Raw genomic sequence first — 25,673 nt, 5'->3', positions numbered from 1 at the left:
ACACTGATTTTGGGAGAGATACCTTCACGTAGTCTGTCGTGTGTTATTCTGGCTTCATTAGCTTGATGTAGCGGGTGAGATACAGCCCTGACTGCTGTGCTGTGAGTTTTCTATTTTGCTCCTAATAAACATTTCCCATTGCATTTTGCATAGTTGCAGGAAAGAATTGATACGAGTAATGTTTTACAGTAACTGAGCACAACTACTGCTCAAAGAAATCACAGGACTTAAACAGCAGTAGTGGACTTGTAATTTTTATGCATGGTGCAGTGCATAAGGGGAATCCAGGTCAGGTTGTCATGGCCCTTGGCCTCCATCCTTACCAGAAGGACCCTCCATCTTTCAGTCCCTCCAGCAGGTGCTGTCTGCCTTCCTTGCTGTTTACAACTGTTTGTGTTTTAATTAAGAAGCTGTACTAAGTGCTTTGTCAGTTCCAGCAAGAGACTGCTGTAGGTGGACCAAGGATTTGGATATTTTTTTGTGTCAGTTATATTTTTCATGAGCTAGGACTGAATCTGAAAGGCTCACATAGATCGCACAGATTCGCAGTCTGATTCAGTGAAGGGATTATCTTTTCATGACTAAGTTCTCATCTGCTTTCCTCTAAATAAGGATTTTTTTTTTTCATTTTTTGTGTCCCCCAGGTTCCACTGTCTGGCACCCCGACTGTAAGCAATCCACCAAGACTGAAGATAAGCTACGGGTAAGCTGAATTTGTGGCAGTGATACACTGCATTTTTTACACACCTAGTAACTGAACATTGTATACAAAGTGTGATTTTATTTTCATCATTTTGTAGCATAGCTGTCATCACACTGGCAGAATAACTTTGGCAGCACTTCAAAGATAATGGTGTGGTTTTTAAACTCATCATCTTCCATTTCAGTGTGTTACCCTAAAGATGGTATAATTTACTAATACAAAGATATGACATTGTCTCTAAGACAGATCATCATATATGAGTTATTGTGCAGCGGAGTAAAATGTGAACAAGGCAGGAGCTATGATGCATCTTAGTACTTTTGCACATCTGTATAACTTCTCAATAGTTATCCCTTGTTCTTTGCAGTTATTTACAGCATTTAACTCCTTTGCCATTGAAATAAACCACAAACTAAAGACATCCTAATTTGAATGCCAGGAAGGGCTGGCATCTTGGAATCACATCAGCATACCAAGAACTTTCCTTGATTGGAATAATACTGCACTCATGCACTTTTGTCACGCATCAGGCAATTTTAAGGCCATATTCACTAATTTGCCTTCTGGACAGTTTACTCTCTTTGATATCTCAGTTGTGCCTTTGAACTGTTAATTTTTCTGAATAATAGAGACTAGAATATTAAAGACTTCATAGAAGGAAAATGGCTAGAAGGTCTATCAGCCAAGGAAAATGAGAGGAACTGGCATGGAGATACACAAATTATCCTGTGGATTGTGCTGTATCTGTGGATCATTCACAGGAAGCCTAGTCCTTTAAAATTGATTCAGGTCCTTTTCTGAGAGTTCACTATGAATGTAGGTAATGTACTAATATATTTTTCTTGAGCAGAGTTCATGTTAGCATGGACTGTACTCATAATACAGGAGCAGAACTGGCTGTGGGTAACCATATGATCTAGCAGGACCAAACATCACTATTACAATCCACTATTTGCACATTATCCTGTTCTAACTTCCAGTATGATGATTGACAGTTGCTTTTCTGGGTGACCATCTTATCACAGTGTAAATCAGCTTTAGCTTTATCATTTAAGAGACAGAATAACTTTCAGAATAGATGTACAGTTATTGCATTTCCCAAGGAGCAGACAGGTATTTTATGCCAATGCTTAGTAATTAGAAGCTACATAGAGCTCCAAAAAAATGATTGTTTCCTTATTAATGTTAAGTAATTGCCATATTACTTTTTATGCTGGTTTGAGTTTCCTTCTCCATTTAACAAGTAGAATGTAAGACAGTGCTTTGGCCCAGCAGAACTGACAGAATACTTGTCCTTAGCAGTGAATGGTTGGGGTACAATACTCTCTTTTGCAAGGACCCAAGAGCCTTGTCAAAGCACTCCTGACTACAGTGCTGTCCTTATTAACCTTCTCTGAGCTGACCTTATAATTCAGTTGGCTTATTTCCATTTCCCATCAAAATGGCCAAAGACTTCAGATATTTTCTCCTTTTTCCCATCAGACATTCAAGCATGTGAGTCCTCCTCTCTCTCAGGTAATTTTAATTGAATTCATCCACCTGCAAGACTTTTCCTAAGAATTTTTCTAGAAAATTTAAGACAAGTGAAGTGGAAAAAGAACAATAAAGGGGGAACACAAGAGATGTCATTGCACAGACATCCAAGGTCACGTTATTCCTGGAGATCTTCCATGCAGATGTTTAATATGTCTTTAAAGTTGGAAATTCACGGTGCTGAAGCCAGCTGGAGAGACTGAGAATTTTTAGCTTCAACTTTACATTGCAAAGAGTCTGTACCTATTTTGGTGCTGATTGATTTAAAATCAATTTGAGTTCCCTTGACCACTAGAGTTCATTTAGATGACTTTGCCAACTGTTTCTGCTTGCTTAGACAAGGTCAATAGCAAACAGGTAGGTACAAAAACAAATGAAACTGGGAAACTGTGCTATTTAAGCACGTCACTTCTCAGTTATGACCTGTGGTTTGATTCCTTTAGTTTCTTGACTGCATAATTTTAGACCTGATGTGAGAATCAGAATGTGATTTCTCAGTTCTCAAATATACAAGATACTACAACTTTCAAGGGCAGGCCTTTATTTTTGGGTGGTTCTGCCATTGACAAGGCACCCTTGCTTTGCTGGATTTCCTTTTTCTCTGTGGAGCAAAGCAGAACAAAATGCCCTTTTATTGTGGAAGTCATTTTATAAGCTTTCAGCCAGTTCTGTTTTCTCTCAGTAACTGAATTGTGATATAAACTAATCAGCATTTTAGCTGGTCGAGATCTCAGACTGAGTTCAGAAAAACAATGGTTGATTAAGGTCTTCGTCCCACTGGATTTTCTGTAGAGGTTTTTTAAGTCAAAACAAGTAGAGGGTAAAGCTATATGTACATAACTAGAATATACATTGCTTAGGTTCAGCTATCTGCTTGTTCGTGATTCTACAGGGATCAGCAAGAAATGGAGGCTATAGCACACAGATTTTTATCTAGCAACTAGTTATTTGTAAGTTGTCACTTGATGAAAAAGAGCTTAACCAGTGGGCTGGGGAACTGCTTTCTTTTTCACTCTTCTTTTTCCTTTTTTGTTTCATGGCAGCATTCCTCATCTGAGTTCTTTTATCCAAAGAGTCTGGTTCTGCGCAGACCGCGCTCTGCAGAGGTTTGCTGTTGTGTTTTCAGTGTTGATAATGGTCTTCTTTACTGAGAAGATTCTTTATCACTGTCACTTGCTGTGCTTGCCACTATTTCTGCTACACAGCTTCCCTACTATCACTTGCCACCCTGGGCACTGACTGTATTTTGCATCATGTAATGCAGTGTTTGTTAATTCTCATGTTTTAAATTTTGTTTAATGAAATGCTTCTTTTGTGTTATTGGACGTTTTTTTCTGAAACAAAAAATGAGTGCAAATGTGAAACATAAGAAAATGATTAAAAAGCATCTGAATTTGAAGGGAAGGTTAAGAGTAATAACAATAGTTATTGTTGTAACAATAGTTACCACTGTTACTACATGAACAATAGCTTGTGCTTTTTAGGAAAAAGAATTGCTATCAGTTACATCAATTTTGTTTTTATACTCACTGGTCAACTACAGATGAAAACTTCAGTTGAGAAAATATTTGCAAGATGCTGCATTTGAACATGTCATGTGCACTGCTCAGTAGCATTTGCCTGTCCGTAAGCAGCAGAACATCCGATTTGATGTTAAGAGGTCCTCCCTGTCCTCTTGATTCTGAACTACCTTTCCACTTTCAAACTTCCATGAGGGTCTCTGCACTTGAGAACACCACCTAATTCCATTTCTTCTCCTTTGTAGCAGTGCTTATGTATTAATTGCTCATTAAGGTAGACTTTCTCGTGCTGTAGACCGTAGCATAGAAGTAGCTTAGGGTCAGATTATATCTTCTTGTGTAAATTCAGTCAACATTTAATTCTGTTTAGATGTACATGCTGATTATATGAAGTGTAATTCAAAGCAGGTTTTGACTTTGTGTGATCTTCTGCAGAGTAAAGATGCTATCATTGCTGTTGCTGTTAAGATGGGCCAAGGACATTAATCTACATGAAAACTTTAGATTTTAATTTTACCCGTTTTGCTTGATGCAAAATCCTTTTGCACAGTAAGCAAGAACATGTCTGGAGATAGCTGGATCATTAGGAAGGTGCATGCTTCAGGAATTCTGTTGGTACCAAACAGTTAGTGGGAAATAAATTACAAAACCTTATCCAGAAGCAAGAATACATGATAATCTCTTAGATCTATGGCCACCTTTAACACTGAAGACAGGAAGAAATGTTGGGCCTCAGGTGAGCCTGCTGCCTAGTGAGTTCTGTGTTTTATTGCTAACATGGTGGCTCTTTACTCTTCTGGCAAGACAGGAGAGGCGTTTGTCTACTGCAGATCTTCATCATATGGTAACCTTGCTGATGGCTCTTTGATGTTGTATGTAACCTGGAGAAGACAATCCTCAGTATCTTATTCAAATGGAACTTTAAGCACTTTTAATGTCAATTTAATGCAGTGATTACACATCAGGCACTTAGGACTGCCAACCCAAGAAAAGTTCTGAGCTGCCAAACTTGAGTACTGGAGGTACTGCTGAAATGAGGGGAAGGCAAGCATTTAACTAGGAGTTTGATGCCAAAGGCAATGCCAGAAAGAAAACAAAAGAGCATTGCGGAATATAAATGAAATGCACACTTCATGTACAATAATTGCTGCTTTTTGCCATGAACAGCTATCTATGGACTGAGATCCATATTTACAGGTGTTAACTGTTTGCTGAATGTAAGCAGAACACAGCAAATTTCAATAACTTAATTATGGGGAAAAATGTCTTAAGATGAAAAATGACTTCAGGGTTTTCAAAACCATACTTGCTACCTATCTCAAAAAATCTTGCTATTTGATATCAAAATATCTTATTATTTAAGATTTTTTTGAGGAAGAAAACCAAGAGTGAAATCCTGTGAATTCTGTGAGGATTTTGGCCCTGAATTCATTGTTATATATTTCTCACTTCATTTTTTTTCTGCCTTTCACTTAACTTACTTTCTGTGAAAGACTATATTTGGTAGCAGCGTGACTTCAGCGACTGTGCTGAAAATACCTTTTCCTTTTTGGCTTTCTTGTCTAGAAAGGAAAGAAAAAATGTGTTGTAATTGATTAAAATGCGTCTGTGTGAGTTTGAACTAAACCTGTTCCTTACTTTTGTCTTTATGCACACATACTGTAAATTTTTAAGGGAGGGAAATAATGACAGGCTCCATGCATTTGAAGGTACCACACTTGTCAGGAGTTACACTGGCAGACAGGCACAATGAATGCTGTAGCACTGAAGTACTTTCTTGGTCTTGTACACTGCCACTGAACATTACTGAAATCCATGGGAAACCAGTCTATAATGAGCCCTGGTTCCACAAACTGAGTTACTTCTGTAAAACCAGGTAGTTGATGAAGCAGACACTCACATTAGTGGTGTACTGGGACTGTCGCATTCCTTGCTGTTGCAAAGCTGTGCCTGCCAAGTAGAGTAAATTACACGCTGAACTTCTTTTGTTTACAGATATACCTTACAGTAACTTCTGAGATTTAGAGAATTTGTTTAAACTGTAATGTTCAATGTTGTTAAGTGAAATCATATTCGTTCTTCTGCAGCTGTTATCACCGCCTTGCATAATGAACTCTATCAAAAAACTAAGGCAGGTACTGTAGACAACGCTGACGATGCCTTTGTTAAACAACAGTGCATCTGTTTGGCCAGATGTTCTCGGGATCAGATTTGATCTGTTTGCCTGCACTTGAGAGTTTTAATAGTGCATGATTCTGAACATCTGTACTTTCAAAAGCCACAGCCACCACATTGCAGCGGTAACTGGATGATGTGAATGGCTCCAGCGTAGATGCTTTTATGTTAAAAACTCACTTGTTTAGATGATGCGCCATGCATGATAACATGACAAACTGAGATAAATGCAGATGAACGTGTCAAGCTTTGCAATCTAATGTTAAAATAATGAGTTAATCAGTTTGGAGCGTGTGCATGGGTGATACAGTAACGGAGCGCTGAAATTCACAGTGAACCTAATAAGATGAGCATTGGGAGCATGAGAGTTGGGTTTACCTCTGACAATCTGGGAATGAAGTTGGTAAAGAACTTTTGCATCGAAGACAAATGCATGAAATGAAGAACAAAACCACTGAAATAAGAGGTCTGTGATAAACCAAAGAATTCGGAGAAGTCTTACAGGTGTTTTAGATCCTTTGTGCAGTGGTGTCTTGATTGATATATTTGAATTTCTATTGATTGAATTTCTATTGTTGTTTTTTTTTTTTTCATGTACACTCATATACTTCCTGTATGTGCTACAGACATCCCATATTAACTTATACACTGGTGTTACGTGCTTTTGGGTTGAGGAGGAAATTAAAAATAAATGACTCTTACACGGTCAAAAAACGTGAAGAAAGGCTACAAAGTACAAGAAAAAAATAGTTATAGCACTTAATAAAAGTTTTCTTTAAATTGCTGTCATCAAAGGTGTCATTACACAAAGCTGTATTTAAATCCCTAACAAAAAAGCAGTCATGTAAAGAAGGCACCAGGTGTGCTTGCAGAAATAAGATGACTTAAGTTGTAGGGTGTGCAGATCTGGTGTCCCAGGCCTGTTGGGTGGGACTGAAACATCTCTAAAGGAATGCATTCCTATTAAAGGAGGTTTCCTCTCATTTCCTGACCTGCTATCTTCAAGTAATATATGCATGAGATGCTCCTGTGATATCTCCAATGAAGCTAGAGGTTGAATCAAGGTTTGCCACAATTCCAGTTTTAACATGTGCTCTGATCAGCTCTCCTCTGCAGTTTTCTTTAAGGGAAGGTGCATATTTGTCAAGGCTCCCAGACCATATGGGAAGCAGCAGAATAGGAAATAGCCATCTGCAGTGGAAACAGACTGCCTTATTCAAATAAACAGGGCCAAGTGAGGCAGCAAGGGTGAGGGTAGGTGTAGAAGCCCTCTTTCATGTGCTGTTTTTGGGATTATATTGTGAAATCAAGCAAGATTCTGTTCTAGGAGGCAATAGAGATAGCACAGAGTGCAAACCCTGCTTGGATTCATGTGGTCAGGTGGCGGCTGCAATGAGTAGATGAGAGGTTAAGTTAACATATGCAGGAAGTTAGGGAAAATAGAAAACTGCTTCAGAGGAGTGTCACGTCTGGCTCATGGCCATGATGATGGTGTGGTGGAGAGGAGCTTGTAGTAGAAGCACAGAGAGGAGCTGAAGGGCAGGTGCTTTGACTTGCCAATCCACCTGACAACCACTCTATTATTTCTGGAAAGAGCACCTAAGAAATACAGTAGCAGGGTGTGGCTTCATACCGTGTCTGACTCTGTTCAGTACAGTCATTGATGTGACAAGCACAGGGGAAATTTTCTTTGCTAAAGAAGTTTTTAGCAGTTGCATTAAGAGGGGAGGCTCAGGGCTGGAGCTAGAACTGAAAAATTCTTATTTTTTGAAGTGATTACAAAGAGCTGGAGAGAAGTGCATCCCAGAGGGTGTGTGAGTTGAGACGCTGGAGCTGGCTCCTGTGTTTGTTTTCCTACAAGAGGGAAAATTAATCAGACAAAACTCCTGAAGGACGTCTGCCAAAAGTGGAAGGTGACAAACGCCCCTCGCAGAACCTCATGTCTGTAGCTGTGTTCCTTGTGTTGCAATGAAAACAACTGCTTTCCATAGCAACTGCAGCAACATGTTACATGTGTCTGTGCTCAGCAGTGTGAAATGGCAGAGCAGAAGGGAATGAAGTGTTTCTCAACAACAGCCAGCTTCAGTCTTTTAACATTTCCATAAAACAAGTGGATTGTTTGTTGTTGGTTTAGTTTTTCTTTGATTGCATCATGGGAGGAGCCAAAGGGCAGCTGAGAAATTTCTGCGCTCCCTTTTGGGATTTAGGAATTTGCAACTACAGAGGAAAAAGGAAAGAAATATACAGAGGTCCAGCTGAGAAGGCATTCTCAGACATGCTCCGGGGGGGATTGGTGGGCTGCGTCATTCCATGGCCACATCTGTTGTCTGTTTGATCTGGATCTTCACGTTTTTTGATGGAATATGTTCAAAGCCCTTTATTCCTTTGACTATCCCTGCATACGATGATTTCATTTCCATAAATGGAGTCAGAGAAATCCAATTTTATGTAGTCTTCGGCATTTTTATAAGGATGAGTCCATTGCTTTTCCTGGGGATGTAATTAAAAGTAGAAAGACTCAGAATTCAATTAGGAAGCATGTGCTGAGGAAAGAAAAAGCTCCAGTAGCCTCGCTGTGTTCAATCCCTACGTTTACTAAGAAAAATCACTAAGCCAAGCTGCTAAGCCTTCCTTCTCTTCAATCAGTGACCAAAAGGTCCCTTAGTTCAGTGTCACAGTTGACAAGATTTAATTTTCAGTGACTTCATCGTATCCCACTGCAGTAGTGTCATCAGAATCATCTACTTTATGAAAGGAGTTGATTCTTTGCAGGAATTGTTCATTGCTCCACAAGTGGAAGTGGGACATGTTTGGTTAACTTTGTGTGCCTGCTGCGTGCTGAATGTGTTTGTTCTTGCCCTAATAGCCTTTGTAAATTTCAATTAAATGGTTTTCAGATTTATAAATTTTTTAGGATTCCCACATGTCAGTGCTAAGATGCTCTCGTAAAATTTCCCCTGGGGAGTCAGTGTCTGTTTAATGCTGAAGAAATGCTGAAAAACCCACTAAATATATGACAACTCTCACTCTGTAGGAGTGTGACTGTTCTGAATTTCAGTTTCCAGGACATTGTCTTTAAAAATCAGCTTACAATGCAGAGAGTCAAGAGATTTCAAGCAACAGCTCTTAGGTTGTGTCTAAGTCGTACTGCAGATATAGGGGAACTGCTCCAAGGATTTCAGGTCCTTCTACTGAAAAAGGCTGGTTACAATTCTGTATTCATAATGGAAATCCAGTGACTGAACATCTGGAATACAGTAATGTGTGTGCTGTGCTCTTCTCAGTAATTTTGGCTGCTGAACCACTGGCTGCTGATCTCTCTTGCTGTTTGTGAACTAACATTTTGATAAAATGACCATTCTGAACTGTATGGTGTATGGCTCCTTGCAGTGACTTTGGCAGGTGTCATTTAGACTTGTTCATTATTGCTGTCAGTCTTTCACGCTATGATTTAGAAAACCTCCTTCACCTCTCACAGCACTCCTTCTCCTGCAGAAAGAGAGTCCACTTGCCTTGTGAGACTGTGGAATTTGCCAGAATGCTTGATCTTGTGTTGATGGGTTTTTTTCTAAATACAGTTAATTTCAAGATGTGTGCGGATTTCTCCACTTGTATCCAAAATTACCAAACATTAATTGCTTTAGATGGCTCTGAAAAGTTGCTATTTGTTTTTCAGCCTACCAGAACATCATCAGAAAGCATTTATTCCAGGCCAGGTTCCAGTATACCTGGCTCACCGGGCCACACTATCTATGTAAGTATTCCTTCTGATAAATAGGCTGCTGAGCCCTTGCTTGGACATGAAATACTCCATGCTGAAATAAGTCATTTTATGCTGATGCTATTGCCTTCATCCTAGTGGTTAAATTCTTAAAATTCTCATTGCCATGTAATTTTTATTACTACAGAATTTCAAGAGTAGGGCAGAGCTTCTTCAGGCCAAGCAAACATTTAGCAGATCTTCTGAAATCACTGGATGATGTGAAGAGGCACAGAAGACAGACAGATCAGTTGCTTTGTTAGACATGTTATCTTTGCACTTCAATATGCAGTTCTTGAGAGGTCTGCAGAACGTGGGGTGAAGGGTCAGGCACACAGAAGAAAACCTGGCTGATCCCACATTTTTAGAAGTTAGATGTGGCTATGAAAGGAAAAGAAGGGGGAAGGATTTTAAACAAAAAAGGATATTAAGCATCCTACTGTTATTATTAGACTAACAGTGCTGAAAGTGCAAGGCTATTGATAAACTGTTTCATGTGTGGTTAATTGAGATATAGATTCCTTCAGTAATCAAGTCACCTCTTTCATAGAATCTTAGAATTATTAAGTTTGGAAAAGATCTTTTTCTTTTCTTGGTACCTTTTGAACCCATGTGACCTAAGAAATGACAGTTAGAAATGCATCAGCAGAATGTTTGCCTAAAAATTCCAAAGCAGTAATTATTTTCTCCTCAATCTACTTTTTCTGGCATTTCAGTGTTGTCAGTGCCCATTTTTCTTGGTAGAGAATTCTGTAGGGTCAAAAAAAAGTCATCTATTAATTCTGTTCTAAAGAGTATGGAATCAATTGTAATTGAGTGAATAACTACTGCTCAGCCTTGTCAATTTTGCTATATTTGCACGCATATAACCTACACTTCTAAGAACTCACATCCATTTAAAAGCCCTGTTTCTTGAAAGTCCATGTAATCTTTCTCAGCATGTAAAACATGCTCTAGACAACCTGCACAAAATCCAAGGGAGAAATAGAAGCTAAGGAAGAAAATGTTAAGAAGGCAAGTTAGAGTCCATTATGGGGGGGGTCAAAGACAAAGATTTGTTTGGAAAAGGAAGACTGCAGGGCAAGTGTTCTTTTGTGTTACTTGTATTTCATACTGAATTGCTGAATTTGTAGATAATATTAAGATTGTACAGGTAAAAAGGCATACAGATTTACTAGTTACACGTATAATAATGCAGAAAAAACACCAACAATACCAAAAATTATAAATCTCAAGTTCTGAGCTTGGGCTGAATGCTAGTCCATTTCAACAACAGCCAAAAACAGCTATTGTGATAAAAATGTTCACACTTACAGACGTCAAACCACAGAGCATGCCCTGGAGAACTGCCGTCCTGCTGGTAATATCACCTGCATAAACTCTAGCTTAGGAAACCTCACCTGTTGCTGAACAGTGGAGTCTGTGTGGCAGCCAGCATGTTGGCCTACATTCAGATCTGTGAAAATGTCTGTGGTAATTTACATTGGATTAAAAATATCCATGCATTAACAGCTCATTAACAGATTGTTATAAAAAAATTATAAATGCATAAGCCTGCCTGTATTAAGGGTTAAATTGGCTTAAGGTACTTTGTTATATCTGGTGAGTCAAAACTAAATAGATTTTGTGCTATTTTTAGAAAGTGGATTTGCTAACAATCATAGTCCTTGCTTGTCTGATTTGTGGCATCATGTAAGAATCACCATGAGTGGTTGTTAGGAGAGCTTGGGAAGGTAAATGCACTTAAAGCTAAAGATACTAGGTGCTAATACTCAGAGTGGAAGGTGAGTAGAAACAGATCAGCCTTACTGCCTTGTGCAGCCTGCTATGTGTAACTAAAGTAACTAGCAGAAGAGTGAAGGTGAAAAGCAGCTTGAATGTCTCCTCTTAGCTTTAAAAATAAAATGACTTTCTATAATATAGGTAAGAATTTACAATGATTTTTTTCAGCAAGTTTTCTTCTAAGTAAGGAAAGATATTAGCTACATAAACAATAGGTAAGACCTCTTTCCTGCTTCTTCTGATGAGTGCAGCTGTCTTTTTGGAACTGATTTCCTACTTCCAGTTCTAAACTAGTTGAGAGTTCTTTGCAGCTCTAATGAAAGAATAGTCAATGTTAGTATTATATATTATCCTTTTACAAATTAACATACACTTTAGTTAGAATCTTGCATATAGATTGAGTGATGAATGCAATATAATAATTCAGTTGGGAGGGAGTTTGATGCATAGCCCTGACCAGTCCTGCTTGCCTTGTTATTTCCTTGTAATAAGTTGTATTTCCTCTTGTGTGCAAAGTTAGAGGTTGACATTCTGTCTGTATCTCCTGCATGGAATCCTCTCATAATCTCTGTGATCTGCAGACTTAGTTGATAATATCACACACATTACAAATGGAAAAATAAGAACAGAGGTGAAATGACTTGCCTTAGGACACAAAATGAGTCATTGATAGAGCTGAAGTTTCCAGCTCAGTGCAGTTGATAGGGAACTTTTATACAGTTACATCTGTATATGCAGTGTTCTTTCTTTCCTAAACTCAGAAAACACTGTGTGCTCTTGGAGAGGAGGCCCACTTGGAGAAGAACAAGAAGCAGTCGCTTTGTGTTTGGAGTGCCAAAAAGGGTTTTCCATAGCAACAGTGTGATAACAAATACACAGAATCATAAATTGTGTAAAATAGAAATTGCCAGTGCATTTGTGTAAGTTAATTTATGTTCTGTCTTTGACCTTCAGGCAAAAGTAGACAATGAGATCCTTGATTACAAGGATTTAGCAGCCATTCCCAAAGTCAAGGCCATTTATGACATTGAACGTCCAGACCTAATTACTTATGAGCCATTCTACACTTCCGCCTACGAGGACAGACAGGAGAGACAGAGTCTTGGAGAGGTAATGAACTGACAAGCAACCCGTTCTGCTATAAGCTTTACTCAAAGCCTGCTACGCTTCTATCCTCTTCTGAAGTAATTTCTAATTAACACTCTTTAGTATTGTTGCTGCTGCTGTTCAAAGTGCTTTATGTCTGTTTGATCTGGATTAAATGGGAACACTCATGATGATGCCTTATGTGGGGAAACTGCATAGTTAAACACACAGGTCTGCTTCTTGTCTGCATTAGCACCGGCTGCTGGCAGAGAAATGGGGAACAGGTTGCAGGCTGTCTGTGTGTCCTCATAATTTGAAAGAGTGTTCTGGTCTTTGGGTCCAGAACACAAGGCAAAAGCCAGCCTAGCATTGTGCCACTTAGCAGGCACATTGCTGAAGAGCACAAGTGCTCACAACAGAATGAGGAATTACCATGATGTTCTGTGGCAGTAAAAGGATTCAAAACAGCAGGGCATTTTCTCTTAGATTGAATGGAAATATATTTCTGGAGCACACTGCCATGCATACAAGGTAGAATCTGAAGTAGGTTGAGAGTAAGTGCTCTTCCAACTGGAAACAGCAGGTGAGTTGCAGCGTGGAAATAGGTGCCTCACTTTTTAAACTGCTGACATTTAGTAAAGAATTCAACAAGAGAAGCAGCCATCTAATTTACTTACTTAAACTTGTATTTAAAGGCAGCTTTCAGGCTGTAGGGTTCCCCAGTTTTCTCAGGTGAACTTCTATAGCTGCAGTTACTATTTAGGTGATTCCAGTGAAGATCATGAAGTAGATTTTGTCAAGTGGTACCGGGTAGCTGTAAATCTGACTTCCAGAATGCAAATCTAAGTGGGCATAGAAGTGGATTCACATTACAGTCTTGGTGAATTGAGCATGAAGATAAGCTGAGGAAAAAGGGAGTACAGTAGATCATTCAGACAGTGGTTTGAAGTGACTGATAATATTCTCTCTTAGCAACCCACCAGCAGGTCAGATTTACAGCAGGTTTTGTACTCTGTTCTTTAATATTTCATACGGCTAATATTTTAACATATGAGTTATAAATAAATATGAGGAAATTCAGGAGAGAGTTGAGCTCAGGAGTGAAATAAGAGATTAAGAGATCAAATTACAGAATTTCTCCCTCCAGTTCAGATTGGCAATAGGTCCAGCTGATGTCTGATTCATATCCACTGAGATGCACTGGTGATCTCTGCCCGATTCCAACAGGTCTCAGCCATTCCAACGAACCAGCTACAAACACCAGTCTCTTGTTACTCACGGAGGAGGAACTGATCTCACCCAGAGGAACTATTTGTTAATCCTTGAGGGGATGCTGCTCACTGATAAAGCCGTATATTGGAAATTGCCATTAGGCTTATTCTGGGGAACAGCAAAAGCTTTTGGTGTTTTCTTACGCTGTGTTATCATCAGCATTAAATCTTACTAATTCTGGTGACTACAGAAATTTCCAGAAATGAAAGGGTTCTCGTCTTCCTTTCAGGAGAGCTGGGCTCTCTGCCTGATGCTACCAGTGACTGCTGTGACCTTGGGCAATTCACCTCGCCTCTTTGTACCTCTTTGTCCTCCCTTCCCTTTCCCTAATGAAAGCAGAAGCCCATCAGGGTGGAGTGATCCCTGTGTCTGTGTTGTCGTAAATGAGTGATGCTTTAATCTTGGTATATCATACATCAGTCACCATTATCTTTAAAAAGCAAAGGAGGTGACATGGTTAGTCATGGCTAGGATTTACAGACTTTGAGTGAGTTAGCCTGCAGTCTGTTTGGAAAGTGTGTATATCTGATGGGGTTAAGGAAACCGTGAGCCTGAGCTTAAAATTGTACCCTAGGAATGCATTTCACAACGATCAAACAAACAAACAAAAAAACACCAAAGCCAGGTGAGAAAGATTTGTGTGTGTAAGAGCCATTGAAATTAACCCAGTAGTGCAGACAAACCTTATATGCAGGGACTGAGCTACAAGAAAACTGTGTGCTTCAGATACAGAAAGTGACAAAATACTTTCTTCTTCGTTGCAAGGAAAGGGAAATGCATTGAAAAGTTTCTCATTGATAGTCTCTCGTGTTCAATTAACTACCAGTCTTGTTTTCCGTGGTGAGAAACGTTTTCACATGGCACCATCTAGTGGGAGCTGGATATTTTAGCTGAAAATCTTGTTCTATAATAGTTGTGGTCTTATCTGAAAGCATAATCTCTTGCCAGGTTTATTATGGCAATTAAATAATATTGAAATGTAATGCATAAAAATAAATATTTTCAATCCTGATCTTCCAGCTTCTAATTGTCTTATGATAAATGATACATAGCTGGTAATTGCACATAGCCTTTGTAGTTGTTTTTACCACCAACCAGTGCATGATCTTAAGTTGGTTTCTAAAGATATGTCTTGCCTCGGTTTCCCTATCTGTAATAAAAGCTGTTAGTAAGTATTGTGCATGTTTGTGACCTCTGGCTTTTGCATAATTCCTTCAGTATACATGCTTGTAATTCCTGCTGGTTCTCTGTGCATAACTATGGGTGAGCACAAAGCTAATTTAGAGAGAGATCATATCAAAGAAATGATGGCGTCTATGCATTGCTTTACATTGGGGATGAAGAGTAATGCCTTGAGGAAAAAGCAGACTTCTGCCAGACTACGTGTACTGGAGGAAAAACGTGCTTCATCTTGGAAGTTGTTCTGTATTTCTGATGCCATGCAAAGCTTTGAGTTAAAATTCTTTACTTTTGATTTCCACTTTAAAGAGTTCTTCATAACAGGCTTGCTTATTAAATTAATAACCCTTTCTGATTTTGATCTCTACAGCTATGTTTTAATTACGGCAATCATTAGATGGCTGAGAGATGTCATTGCATGATAGCTGACTGAATTAATCACGCTCGTAAAGATTCTCCCAGAAACTTTAAGCGCTTCAAGTGATTTATGGACCAGTTCCTGAGCAATGTGGAAAAAGCAAGTTGCAGCATTACGGTGGCCTACAGTGCCATTCTGTAGTGCTGTATAATATCCTTCTATCTGCAGCAGTGTTTGGGTTGCCATTTTCTAGCCCAAGACATGCAATGATGATTCTGTAACCTTGCTTTCTTATGTCTTTGCAGTCTCCACGGACATTATCACCTACTCCTTCTGCAGAAGTAAGTGTGGTGAAACCTCATCTTACCATGACTAGGATTGCTCACTTCAGTGAATGCTGGCATTGATTTTGTTACTGGCCTAATCTGTCTTTTTTTTTGGGGGGGGGGAGAGGGGAGGCAGGAGGGGGAAAGGGGGGCGTACAGAAATGGTTTTTGATCACTTAAAAGAACATTAAGTCCTCACTGACAGATTATACAAAAATGAATCTGGTGCCCCTCCCCAATTGTTGTCTGTAACACAGAGCCATTTGTCCAGCAGAGGTCACTTCTTAGACACACATCCTTCTGGTGACACTCACAGGGTCTCGGATGACTTACATTACCTAAAACACTACTCTAAGCATTTAAATAATACGTTTGCTACTAAGACAGTTGTAGTTTTACCTTGAGAAAACATAGCTATGGTTTGGTTTGCTTTGGTTTTGTTCTGTTTTGACCTTGGAACTATTTTAAGCATTACAGTAATATTATATATCAGTAGAGTCGTGTGTCAGAATACTGTAGAAGTATAGATACCATTGCAGAAGTGTTATCATTTTGGGATGGGGAAGTGTTGCTTCTTTGCAATATAAAAGTCACAGTAATTGCTGCATATTAAAAAAAAAAAGAAGAAGAAAAGGCTTTAAAATTTGTTGTAATTTTCAAGCATTCACATTGCTCCCATCTCTTTTGTCCTGCTTTGGTTTGCTTTGTGTGTGCTTTCTCATTTTGTTTGGCTTGGGTTTGTTTTGCATTGTCTTCTAGGAAACTGAGAAAGTTAGGCTTCACTGTACAAGATGGGATCTTGCTTTCAGGGGGGAGGGCATGAGGCAGATCTAATTTGGATACTACAGACCCTTGTTGTAACTAGTTGAGACAAATGGTAAATGAAGCCACAGATAGCTCTGTGCTGCAGCTGTTCAATTCTTGCTGGTTTCCAGCTATCTAGTTGATGACTAGCTCGTGTATCTTGTGCTATGTGCTGCAGGACAAGGATGCTCTGAATGCAACTTCCCTTATGGAGCCATAGAACATGGGGAATCTGGGAATACAGAAAGTGTAATAGACATTACCCTGAGTGACAGGTAGAGTTGGAACCTTTCAAGACTGATCACAGACACTGGCTGTAAAAAGGGATCAGAGTCTTTGGAGCAGATAGTTAGATAACAGTAATAATGAAATAGGTTGAAAGCTTAAGGAATATATTTTTTCAGTACCTTCTGTAGATGTTTTCAGATCCATAAAAGTTGAGCACTGCTTAAAAAAACGTATAATGTGCATTTATATTTTGTAATGAATTCCATTTTAATTGCTTCTGTTCTGCAGGGTTATCAAGACGTTCGGGATCGCATGATTCACAGGTCTACCAGTCAGGGCTCTATTAATTCTCCAGTGTACAGTCGCCATAGCTACACGCCCACCATGTCACGTTCCCCTCAGCATTTCCACAGACCTGGTAAGGGCAACTGCATTAGAAGTATTTGTAAAAGTAGTGTTTATTGTGTTGCTTAGTGGCACAGAGAAGCACTTGTTTCTCTTAGCAGCTGATTGAAAAGTTGTTGCATATTTTAATATCTCCTTTTCTACCTGTTTTTTTGTTCTCGATTGGTGCAGTGTTCTGCCCTAGGTTGATGAGTGTCTTACATCATAAGTACTGATCTTCTTTTGTTTCTGATTATTTTTCAAATGTATGTAAGTTTGTGAAAGCGAGCAACTACTTGCAGCAACAAATCACAAACTTCTGGAATTTGGGAAAAGCAACATATTTTGGAAACAAAAGTTACGTCTTGACTGGACAGCAGCCGCTAATGTAGGATTCTTCCTTTCTAAAAAAATACTCAGTTAAAACTTGGTGCAACTGTGAAATGTCAGACTGAACAGCAAATAACCCAGATATTCCAAATAACTTGTCATTTTCCTAAGCATAGACTCATAGTGTGCATGACAGATTTCTCATTTAAAATCATAGACAATTGCAAAGCACATTTGAATATACTAACATTTTTAGTGATTTAGCAGTGATGTGCAAGTTCTGTGTATAATGTAGTAAGCATTCAGGTCAGTTTCCAAGTGCATTCAGATTTCTGATTGTGTATATGAAAGCAATACATGAAACTGAAATGTTCATCCGCATCCAAACTGCATAAAAATATATCTCTAAATGCAATTCATTGAGTACTTTTCAAGACTAATTTACTTTTAATGCTAACAAATTAAATCTTTGTGACCTGTTTTTAAATTAAGTGATGCAGTCATGCAGTTCCGTCTTCCTTGATGATTGCAGATGAACACTTGGCCTGCCAAAAGCCCATACATAATAGGAGCTGCATTTTTTAAAATTAAAGATTTATTATAGAGCCACCACTGTGGAACATGAGAGCAGCAGCCATTTCCTAGTGGGGGTGGGCTGAAAGCAGCTAATTGTGTCTGTCAGTGAATGCCTTATTTAAAGCACTCAAGGGAGGTGGGACAGAAGCAAATTGTGTCTGATACTTTGTGCTGACAACATGATTGTGTTTTAAAATGACATTACAGCTAAAACTGAAAGAAGTTTATAAAGCGTGAAAAAGCTGCAAACTTCTGTCTCTTGATTCTGGCAGTTCCAAGGGGATTTTTCCATCTCTATCGTATCGGAGACAGTTAAAGAATCCAGACCTCATTCCAGACTTAACTGTGATTGAATTTCACTATCTGTTCACTCAGAAAGGTGCCAATGTAAAGTCTTCAAAATTTCAGTCTGAAGGATGTTCTGAGAATATTTTTGTTGAAGCTGATCTCTGCTCAGGTGATCTCATCTGTAGGTCACCTGCTTCTGTTTCTCCTATGATACAGACAACATCCGTAGAATTGGTTGTTTTGATCTTTGCAACCCTGCTTTGGGGTAATTATTAATATTAATTTGTAGTTTTCCTACATTGTCATTCGTGTTCAATAATAGCATGTGTATATGTTTCTCCTAATGGTACCTTTGGTTATCTGCAAGAGTAATTTTTCTCTGAATAAGCTCAGTGGCCTCAGAGAACTCCTGGCTTCCAGCTGCCCTTGAGAGAGAAGTGAAGCACTGTGTTGACGTTGTCAGCATCAGGTTCTTCAAAATTGGAATGCTTGAAGTTCTGAAAAAGTTTGCAGCCTTTTCGTACCCTGACGCCATATCTGACGTTGGCAACATTTTTGGAATGTTTTAAAACAATAGAAGGCAGCTTGCATGCCTCTTGACTGATGTTTTTTTTGGTTAGGCACTTTGCAAGACAGCTGCTTTCTTAACTAACTGAGCATCAATGTTTGTGATGTTTGCATGATGGTAGCAGGCTACTTTCTGGTAATAAGGCATAGATCATAAGCTCATTAAGCTAAATAGTATGCCGAATCAGCAATGCAGTTCAAATCTGAGCATCTTTTCAACTACTTGCTGTAATTTTGTCTAAGATTTATGAACCCTTCGGTACGTCTTTTAACCTTTTTTTTTTTTCTCCTTCCTCCTTTTCAGAATCCTAATTGTGTAATGCCTTTTTTTTTTCTTCCTTTGAAGCCTCCTTCCCTGCCTTTCTCTTATTGTTTTTCTTTGTTTTCATTTTGTTCTGCCCCCCGATTCCCTGCTGCTGCAGAGCTGCTCTCTACTGGTGTGCAGCGGTTGTCATACCTGCGCACTAGCAGCCTCAGCTCCGCTCACCATGACTCCCGCCCCAACTCCCCCTTCCGACACCACTTCATCCCCCATGTCAAAGGTAAGGAGCCAGGCCTCTCCAGGGAGTACCCTCCAGGCTGGAGATTTATTAGCATTCTGTCAAAGCTAGTAAGGTGCATCTCTATAAGGTTATCGCTGGCTGTATAGCTGAGCATGCCTCGAAATGTGCCGTTACACTTAAAATTGTTAGAATAGACATAATGTCCTTTCATGGAGGATGTATGTCATTTCTAAGGGCCCTAGCTGAAGAGTCTTCAAGCAAATTCCTGATTAGAAATACAGAGGGAAGCATTATCATCTTCTGTTTAGATCCTGATTTAGCCTCTTTTCAATTGGTATATGCAATCTCTACAGCAGCTAGCATATCAAATTAACTGTTATTTCCACGCTGTTAAAGCATGCGTTTAAAAATGCACTACAGATACTACCTATACGAAATCAAGGTGATCAAAAAATATGAAGAAAAATCATATTACATAAAGATCAGTAGCAATGAGGAAATTAATCATTCTCAATTTTGTTGGCAGTAACAAGTGCCCAACAAAATAAAATTAAAATCTCTAGGCCTCTCCTCAACTAGTGAGAATCAGCAAACTCTGCTGGAGGCAGTAGATTTGCAGGGATTTACACTATCTGAGGATCTGGTAGCTTCCTGCTTTTCAATCTGTTCTTTTACAGAATTTGATTTGTAAGATGGGAGTTGTTCTTTCTTTTTCTCTCTTCAGAAGGCTCATCCAGCTCAATAAGCTTTTAGTTTTACTTCTTGCTTTCTGTGAATATGGTTTTACTTCTATCAGAGTGCTCTGGCTGTGCTGTTCCTCCTTTTGGGGAAGACAGTCATAGCTTCTATGACTTGGAAAAGCTCAAAAAGAGGCAATTGAGTATGTTGAGCATGGATTCTATTCTGGCACCTTTGATTAATGCAGATAATCAGAAATTGAAGTTAATCAAAGACAGTTGCAAGGAGGTTGTTCCATGCACTTTTAGGAAATGCTAATAGATCTCGATGTTGTCTCTCTTCAAACAATCAGATCACCATTACTAATTTTAGTTTTGCATTTTCTTAGATGGTTTTCATTAATATGCACTTTCAACTTCCCTTTTATTTCACTGCAGAAAAATAAACCTCGCTTTGAACTTTAAAAATTGGGACCCTTAAAAATAGATACACAGCTCATTTCAGCATGCAGTTAATCCATAACCCTTGCAATTTCAACATTTCTTTGCTGACAATCCAAATTAATACCCACATTCTTTCAAATGGCATTTTCATTGTTTTTCAGTTGAGAACAGAAAAAGATCTATTCTTGAACAGATAAATCAGAACTATTGAAAATCCATGCCTATTATTTTCATATTTCAAATACACACATGGAGATTAGGCTCGTATCTCTTGCTGGTTGGTTTAAAAGGCCAATTGGAATTACAAGTGCTAGAGGCAAAGGAGTGGGTACGGTTCTTAGGAGATAGACGTGCTGAGTGATAGCCATGGTCACAAACATTGTAAGAATTCTTTGTGTTTCAAAGTTTTACATCCAGGTCTTAGACCTGTACAGGATTCATGTGTAATAACTAAGCAAAACTCCCAAAAGCTGAGGTTCACATCACTATGACAGTGCACAACAGCTGAGGATGTGTTGTGTTACCTGTGGGGCAAGCAGCAGGTAGTCACCTCTTGTAATTCACATCTCAATTGAGAGAGTAACCCCTAATTGTTGGTTGAGAAAAAGAAGCGCTTTCTGAAAGTGAGCTGGGGCACTTTGGTTTGGTTCATAGGTTAATGTGGATATTAGGTACTTGCATGGGATTTAAAGGGAGCTGGTAGGTACACACTCCCTCCAGAATGGGTGATATAATGAGTGCTGCAGAAGCTTTGGAGAAGGACCATCAAATGACTGCAATCTCATAGTGAAAGTGTTACGGCTGTTAATTTATTGGCACTGTCAGATGGAGATTTGGTAGTGACTTATTCAGTATCTACATACTTGTGTAATAGAGATTGGTAGTAACAGGATGCTCACATATGTATCAAAGATACAACAAGGTCCACTGAAGTTAGGTAACAATTGCCATTTGTCTCACTTGTGTAAGGTGAAGATAAGTAACTCTTGAAAGGTCTCTGTATTCCCATTGCTAAAAAATGCTGAAAGGTATAAAAAGTCAAAAGGCCTGAAGACTTTCGTAATTTTTCCAGCATCTTAAGCATTCAATGAAGTGCTCATAAACCCCAAACATTAGATGAACCAATGTTTGTTGTGTTCCTTAGATCAGGGCAAGCTCTGGCTTGTCTTGTAAAAGGATTACAATGGAAAATATACTCTGAAAAACCACATATATGTACGATATGCATATATGTACTCACAGTGTACGTGTACTTACAGATGAGGTTCTAGGGAGAGATGATATTTTTGTTAAATAAACCTCTCTCCTGTCACAACATGTAGATGTACATGGAAGAGATAATACAGCCTGTCCCATATATAATTAGAAGATTTTGTTGGAGGTCTTTTTATTTTATTTTTTTTTAATTTGTCTAGTGTTGAGTGGAGCCCAGTTGCACATGAACATGCACTGCTTTGTGTTCAGAAACAGCTATTTGGTTATCCACTGATGGGATTAATCTGGGTTTCCCACGTGGTTCTTCATTTGCAACCCTTATAAACCGCATTTCCAAGTACCCCTTTTTTACATCTGTGTAGCAGAAAATAAAGATTGGTCTGGTACTGGCTACATCTGATGCAACTCTGTCCTCTTACTCAGAGGGATTTGCCTTGGATATTGTAGATGCCAATTTTCGAAGTTTAAAGAACTGCCTCATTTTACCATTGAGTGTGGCATTTCTATTAGGGAATTAGATCCTTGTGAACACATCTGAGAACTGTTGCACTGTCAGGAGTTAATTAGATGTGATGGATTTACGATGATTTCATGAAGAAATGTCATACGATCTTCTTTGCACATGATTGGCCTTTCTCAAAGCCACTTTGTGCTTCGAGCAGGAGGTAAAATTGGTGTAAATTTGCAAGGAATATTTAATGATTTAATGAAGCTCTAGGCATTTTTTTTGTTTGTTTGCTTTGTGGGATTTTTTTATCTTTTTTTTTTTTTTTTTTTTTTTAGGATTTGGAGACTATGAATGATGCCAAAAATGCTGTATTAAAGCAGCATGATTTCAAACAGCATAATGATCATAAAGGTGTATTTGTCACATTACACCTATATTATTTTGTACCTACAGGCCAGAAAATTTAGTAGACATTTAGACCAGTTTGTGTATTTACACATAGTGTAATATTTAAGGCAGTGTAATGCTCAGGCCCTGCAGGCAGTGCTGTATTTGAAGAACTTTGAGGAGAGAAGGGGCTAAAAGTGCCCAAGAAGATCTTAGTGAGAGTTTGTTGATTTAACATACATGTTGAGCAGGCTGGAAGGGAGTGTAATATTTATCAGCCCAGACTTCATTTAAACTCATTTGGATTCTCCATTGAATTTGGACTTCTCTCAATAAAGTACTGTCTTTGCTATGAAAGAATCAAAACAAGTCCATGAATGAAAGAAACCTCGACCCTACTGAATTCAGAGACAAAACTCTCATTGAGACCCAGGATTTCGTCTTACATGCTTAGAATTTTTCAGAGGCATTCGAGAATATTGCAAAGGCCCCATGAGATTTCTGTGTAGAAGGAGCTCTGAGTTGGTGAGGGAGTGGAGGCTGTGTTTCTGTGTTTCTCTGCTCACAGACCTTCCCATAAGGAATCTCCCAACCTCCATAGTGAATTTGGGCCTTGGTTTTCACAGGTTTCCTGCCTTGAGACAGATCTCTGAAATCAAATAGTGTGTGTGTGATAACTATTTCCAGTGTTTTATGGATGTAACAAAAAAAATCCACCTGGAAAACAGGTTGGCTGTTCCTCAACTTTCCGATTTGTGTGGGAAACAGAGGCTGCGCATCTCGATAAGCTGATGAATGGCAGCTTGAGGAAACCTGAAAACGTCTTCTGGCCTTCAGGTGCTGTTGAGTTCGGGTTTTTTCTTTGTCTGTTTAGAAGCAGAGCAGTTAAATTGCAAATGGACAGAAGGCTGAGTGTTGGCTGCACACAGGTTTTTTTAGCCTGTTTCTGTGAGCTTAGCTTGTGAAATGCATAGCAGGCCCAGTGGCAAACACTTGAGAAGGCAGCAGGAACCTGCATTATGTTGTGCTCTGTATAGGAAAGCAATTGTAAATCTTATTGCTAGGGGAACCTGCTTAACAAATTGTACTACTGTTTTTTTTTCCATATCATCATAGGCATGTTTCTGTACTGCATCATTTTCAATTGAACACCAGTTTCCTTTGAACTTGGAAGCAACTATTCTCCTCAGCACCAAACCTAATAGGACACTCCGTGTACTCGGAGTCAAAAAAAACCCTGCCATTACACTGAAAACACGACCAGTCATTTTTGTTCAAAACCCTTTTATGCATCTTCTGTGATCTCCTGCACAGTTAGTGCCAAGGGCTTAGAAGTTTCAGCTTTTCCTGGCTTCTTCAGCACTATTTAGAGCTCAGCAAATGCTGAAGCTGTGTTATATTTCTAGAAATCAATGTCGTCTCAAACAGTGCCATTTTCATACCAAATCATAACATTTTCCAGCTAACACTGCTGTGAATTTCCTGCAGTTTTCTGTCCCTAGGACCCACTGTAGTTGAAACCTTAAAGCTATTCTAAATAGACGTCTATGCAATTCCTCTTAACAAAGTTGAAAATAATTTATTTTCTGAAAAATGGCTATTTGTATGCACTTAAATCTTACAGTAGTTCCATGTCATTTTTGCATATTTGTTCTAGTAAAATAAAAATAAAAATCTCTTAGAAACAAAACATTTCAGATTTTGATACTTTCTTCATTTCTGAGAAGACATGGAAGAAAATGCTGTGTTTAACTGGTAATGATTTTTATGAATAACAAGCAAACCGAAATAATTATGTTTTTGGTTATATGCAGAAGCAGGTTCCTAAGCACAAACTGCTTTCATGAATTGTGAGTGATTTTATTGCTGCATCTGAAGCACTTAAGCCTTATTATGAGAGTGGACTCATCAGAGATGATCTAATGACAATCTAGACAGATGCACCATTCCCTCCTGCAGCGGTTGTGGTTAATGAGACTGCAATCCTAGAAACTATAAAGAAGAGTCATTTGTCAGTACTAGTAGGAATCATTAGAAAGAGACGGGCTGCACAGGCACCCCAGGAAATACAAGGCAACAGAGGTGTCTGTAAAGCAACATGTGCAGGATGATACCACACTAATTGTGTGCCTTGTATTGCATGCATTGTATGTTACCAGCTCTCTCTAAAGAGATTTTCTGTGTACCCCATATGAGATTAACCAGTATACACTTATGGGTGTGAGCGTACTTAGCTGTGTCTGGTTTAGATAAAGAGAGGGGTATAAGAAGGGTTTCTTTCTGGTACTTCTAGTGTTAGTGATAGAAGAACTGTAAATGGAACATTCCCACGCTCTTAAAGTATTTATATACAGGTCATCTTGGCTACCACTTTCCAGCAGATAAAATGTATTTGTGACTCCTCTGTTGTCACAGTCCACAGTTCAATAAATTCTTTTTGATTCATCTCTTTCACTGAACATACTGTTGATGGAAACAAAAAGGCAAAATGGCATTTTGGAATTAACTTTATCTTGTGACCATCTCAATGCTAGTGTCTTTTTCCCTATAAAACAATTATTTTGCCAAAAAGTAGCTCGTAATTTCTAAATAGAAATAGGAGACAAGTAAAATGAGACTAGGCAAGCTCGGCCTTTCACCATTATCGTATTTCAGAGACTGGGACAAGTAGAACTCAGTATTGGAATTGCCAAGTAAAGGACAAGAGACTGAGATGTGGCAGTATTATCTTAAGTAATCAGTCATGCTACTTTTCAGAGTAGGTAAATATAGCACTTACTACGATCCAGCAAGGAGCTCATCACCACTGCACCCCAAATAGGAAATTTGCTGTCCACTCCCGTGGCTGAAAAAAAATCTTGTCTGGGGGTTGTCATATGCAACAAGTCGTTCAGAGGTAAAACGTCAGACTGGTAAACACAGAACATTGCAGATGGATTCTTCTGAACAAATTTTATACAGCTAGGCCCCTGAACTGTACATGCATGTCATTTTTAAAACACACATGTACAGATGAATTGTCTTGTATGCTGGCACATCTCTCTCAGTGAGGTGTGTTAAGAGCATTTTTTCCACCCCCTTTCTGGTAACTTTTAAGATTGGCAGATGACCACTCAGGTAAAAGAGGA

The 25,673-nt window shown here is 38.9% G+C and overlaps 1 protein-coding gene across 17 annotated transcripts in view; it reads left to right on the top strand.

Annotated features, from left to right (window-relative positions):
* ABLIM1 (actin binding LIM protein 1) overlaps positions 1–25,673 on the top strand; it is a 174,638-nt gene that overhangs the window by 126,874 nt on the left and 22,091 nt on the right. For 9 of the 17 annotated variants that reach the window (XM_010714782.3, XM_085230161.1, XM_085230158.1 and 6 more), the window contains exons 8-15: positions 645–703; positions 3,280–3,342; positions 5,844–5,891; positions 9,608–9,685; positions 12,428–12,583; positions 15,674–15,709; positions 17,015–17,144; positions 19,294–19,413. In XM_010714782.3, the coding sequence (XP_010713084.3) occupies positions 645–703; positions 3,280–3,342; positions 5,844–5,891; positions 9,608–9,685; positions 12,428–12,583; positions 15,674–15,709; positions 17,015–17,144; positions 19,294–19,413 (690 nt within the window). The remainder of the gene's footprint in view (positions 1–644; positions 704–3,279; positions 3,343–5,843; positions 5,892–9,607; positions 9,686–12,427; positions 12,584–15,673; positions 15,710–17,014; positions 17,145–19,293; positions 19,414–25,673) is intronic. The other 8 variants (XM_085230172.1, XM_085230170.1, XM_085230171.1 and 5 more) reach the window with 4 other exon arrangements.

This window comes from Meleagris gallopavo, chromosome 8 (genome assembly GCF_905368555.1).
Source record: "Meleagris gallopavo chromosome 8, MGAL_WU_HG_1.1, whole genome shotgun sequence".
Lineage (NCBI taxonomy): Eukaryota > Metazoa > Chordata > Aves > Galliformes > Phasianidae > Meleagris > Meleagris gallopavo.
The sequence above is the reverse complement of the archived record's forward strand: the minus strand, read 5'-3'. Positions and strand labels throughout refer to the sequence as shown.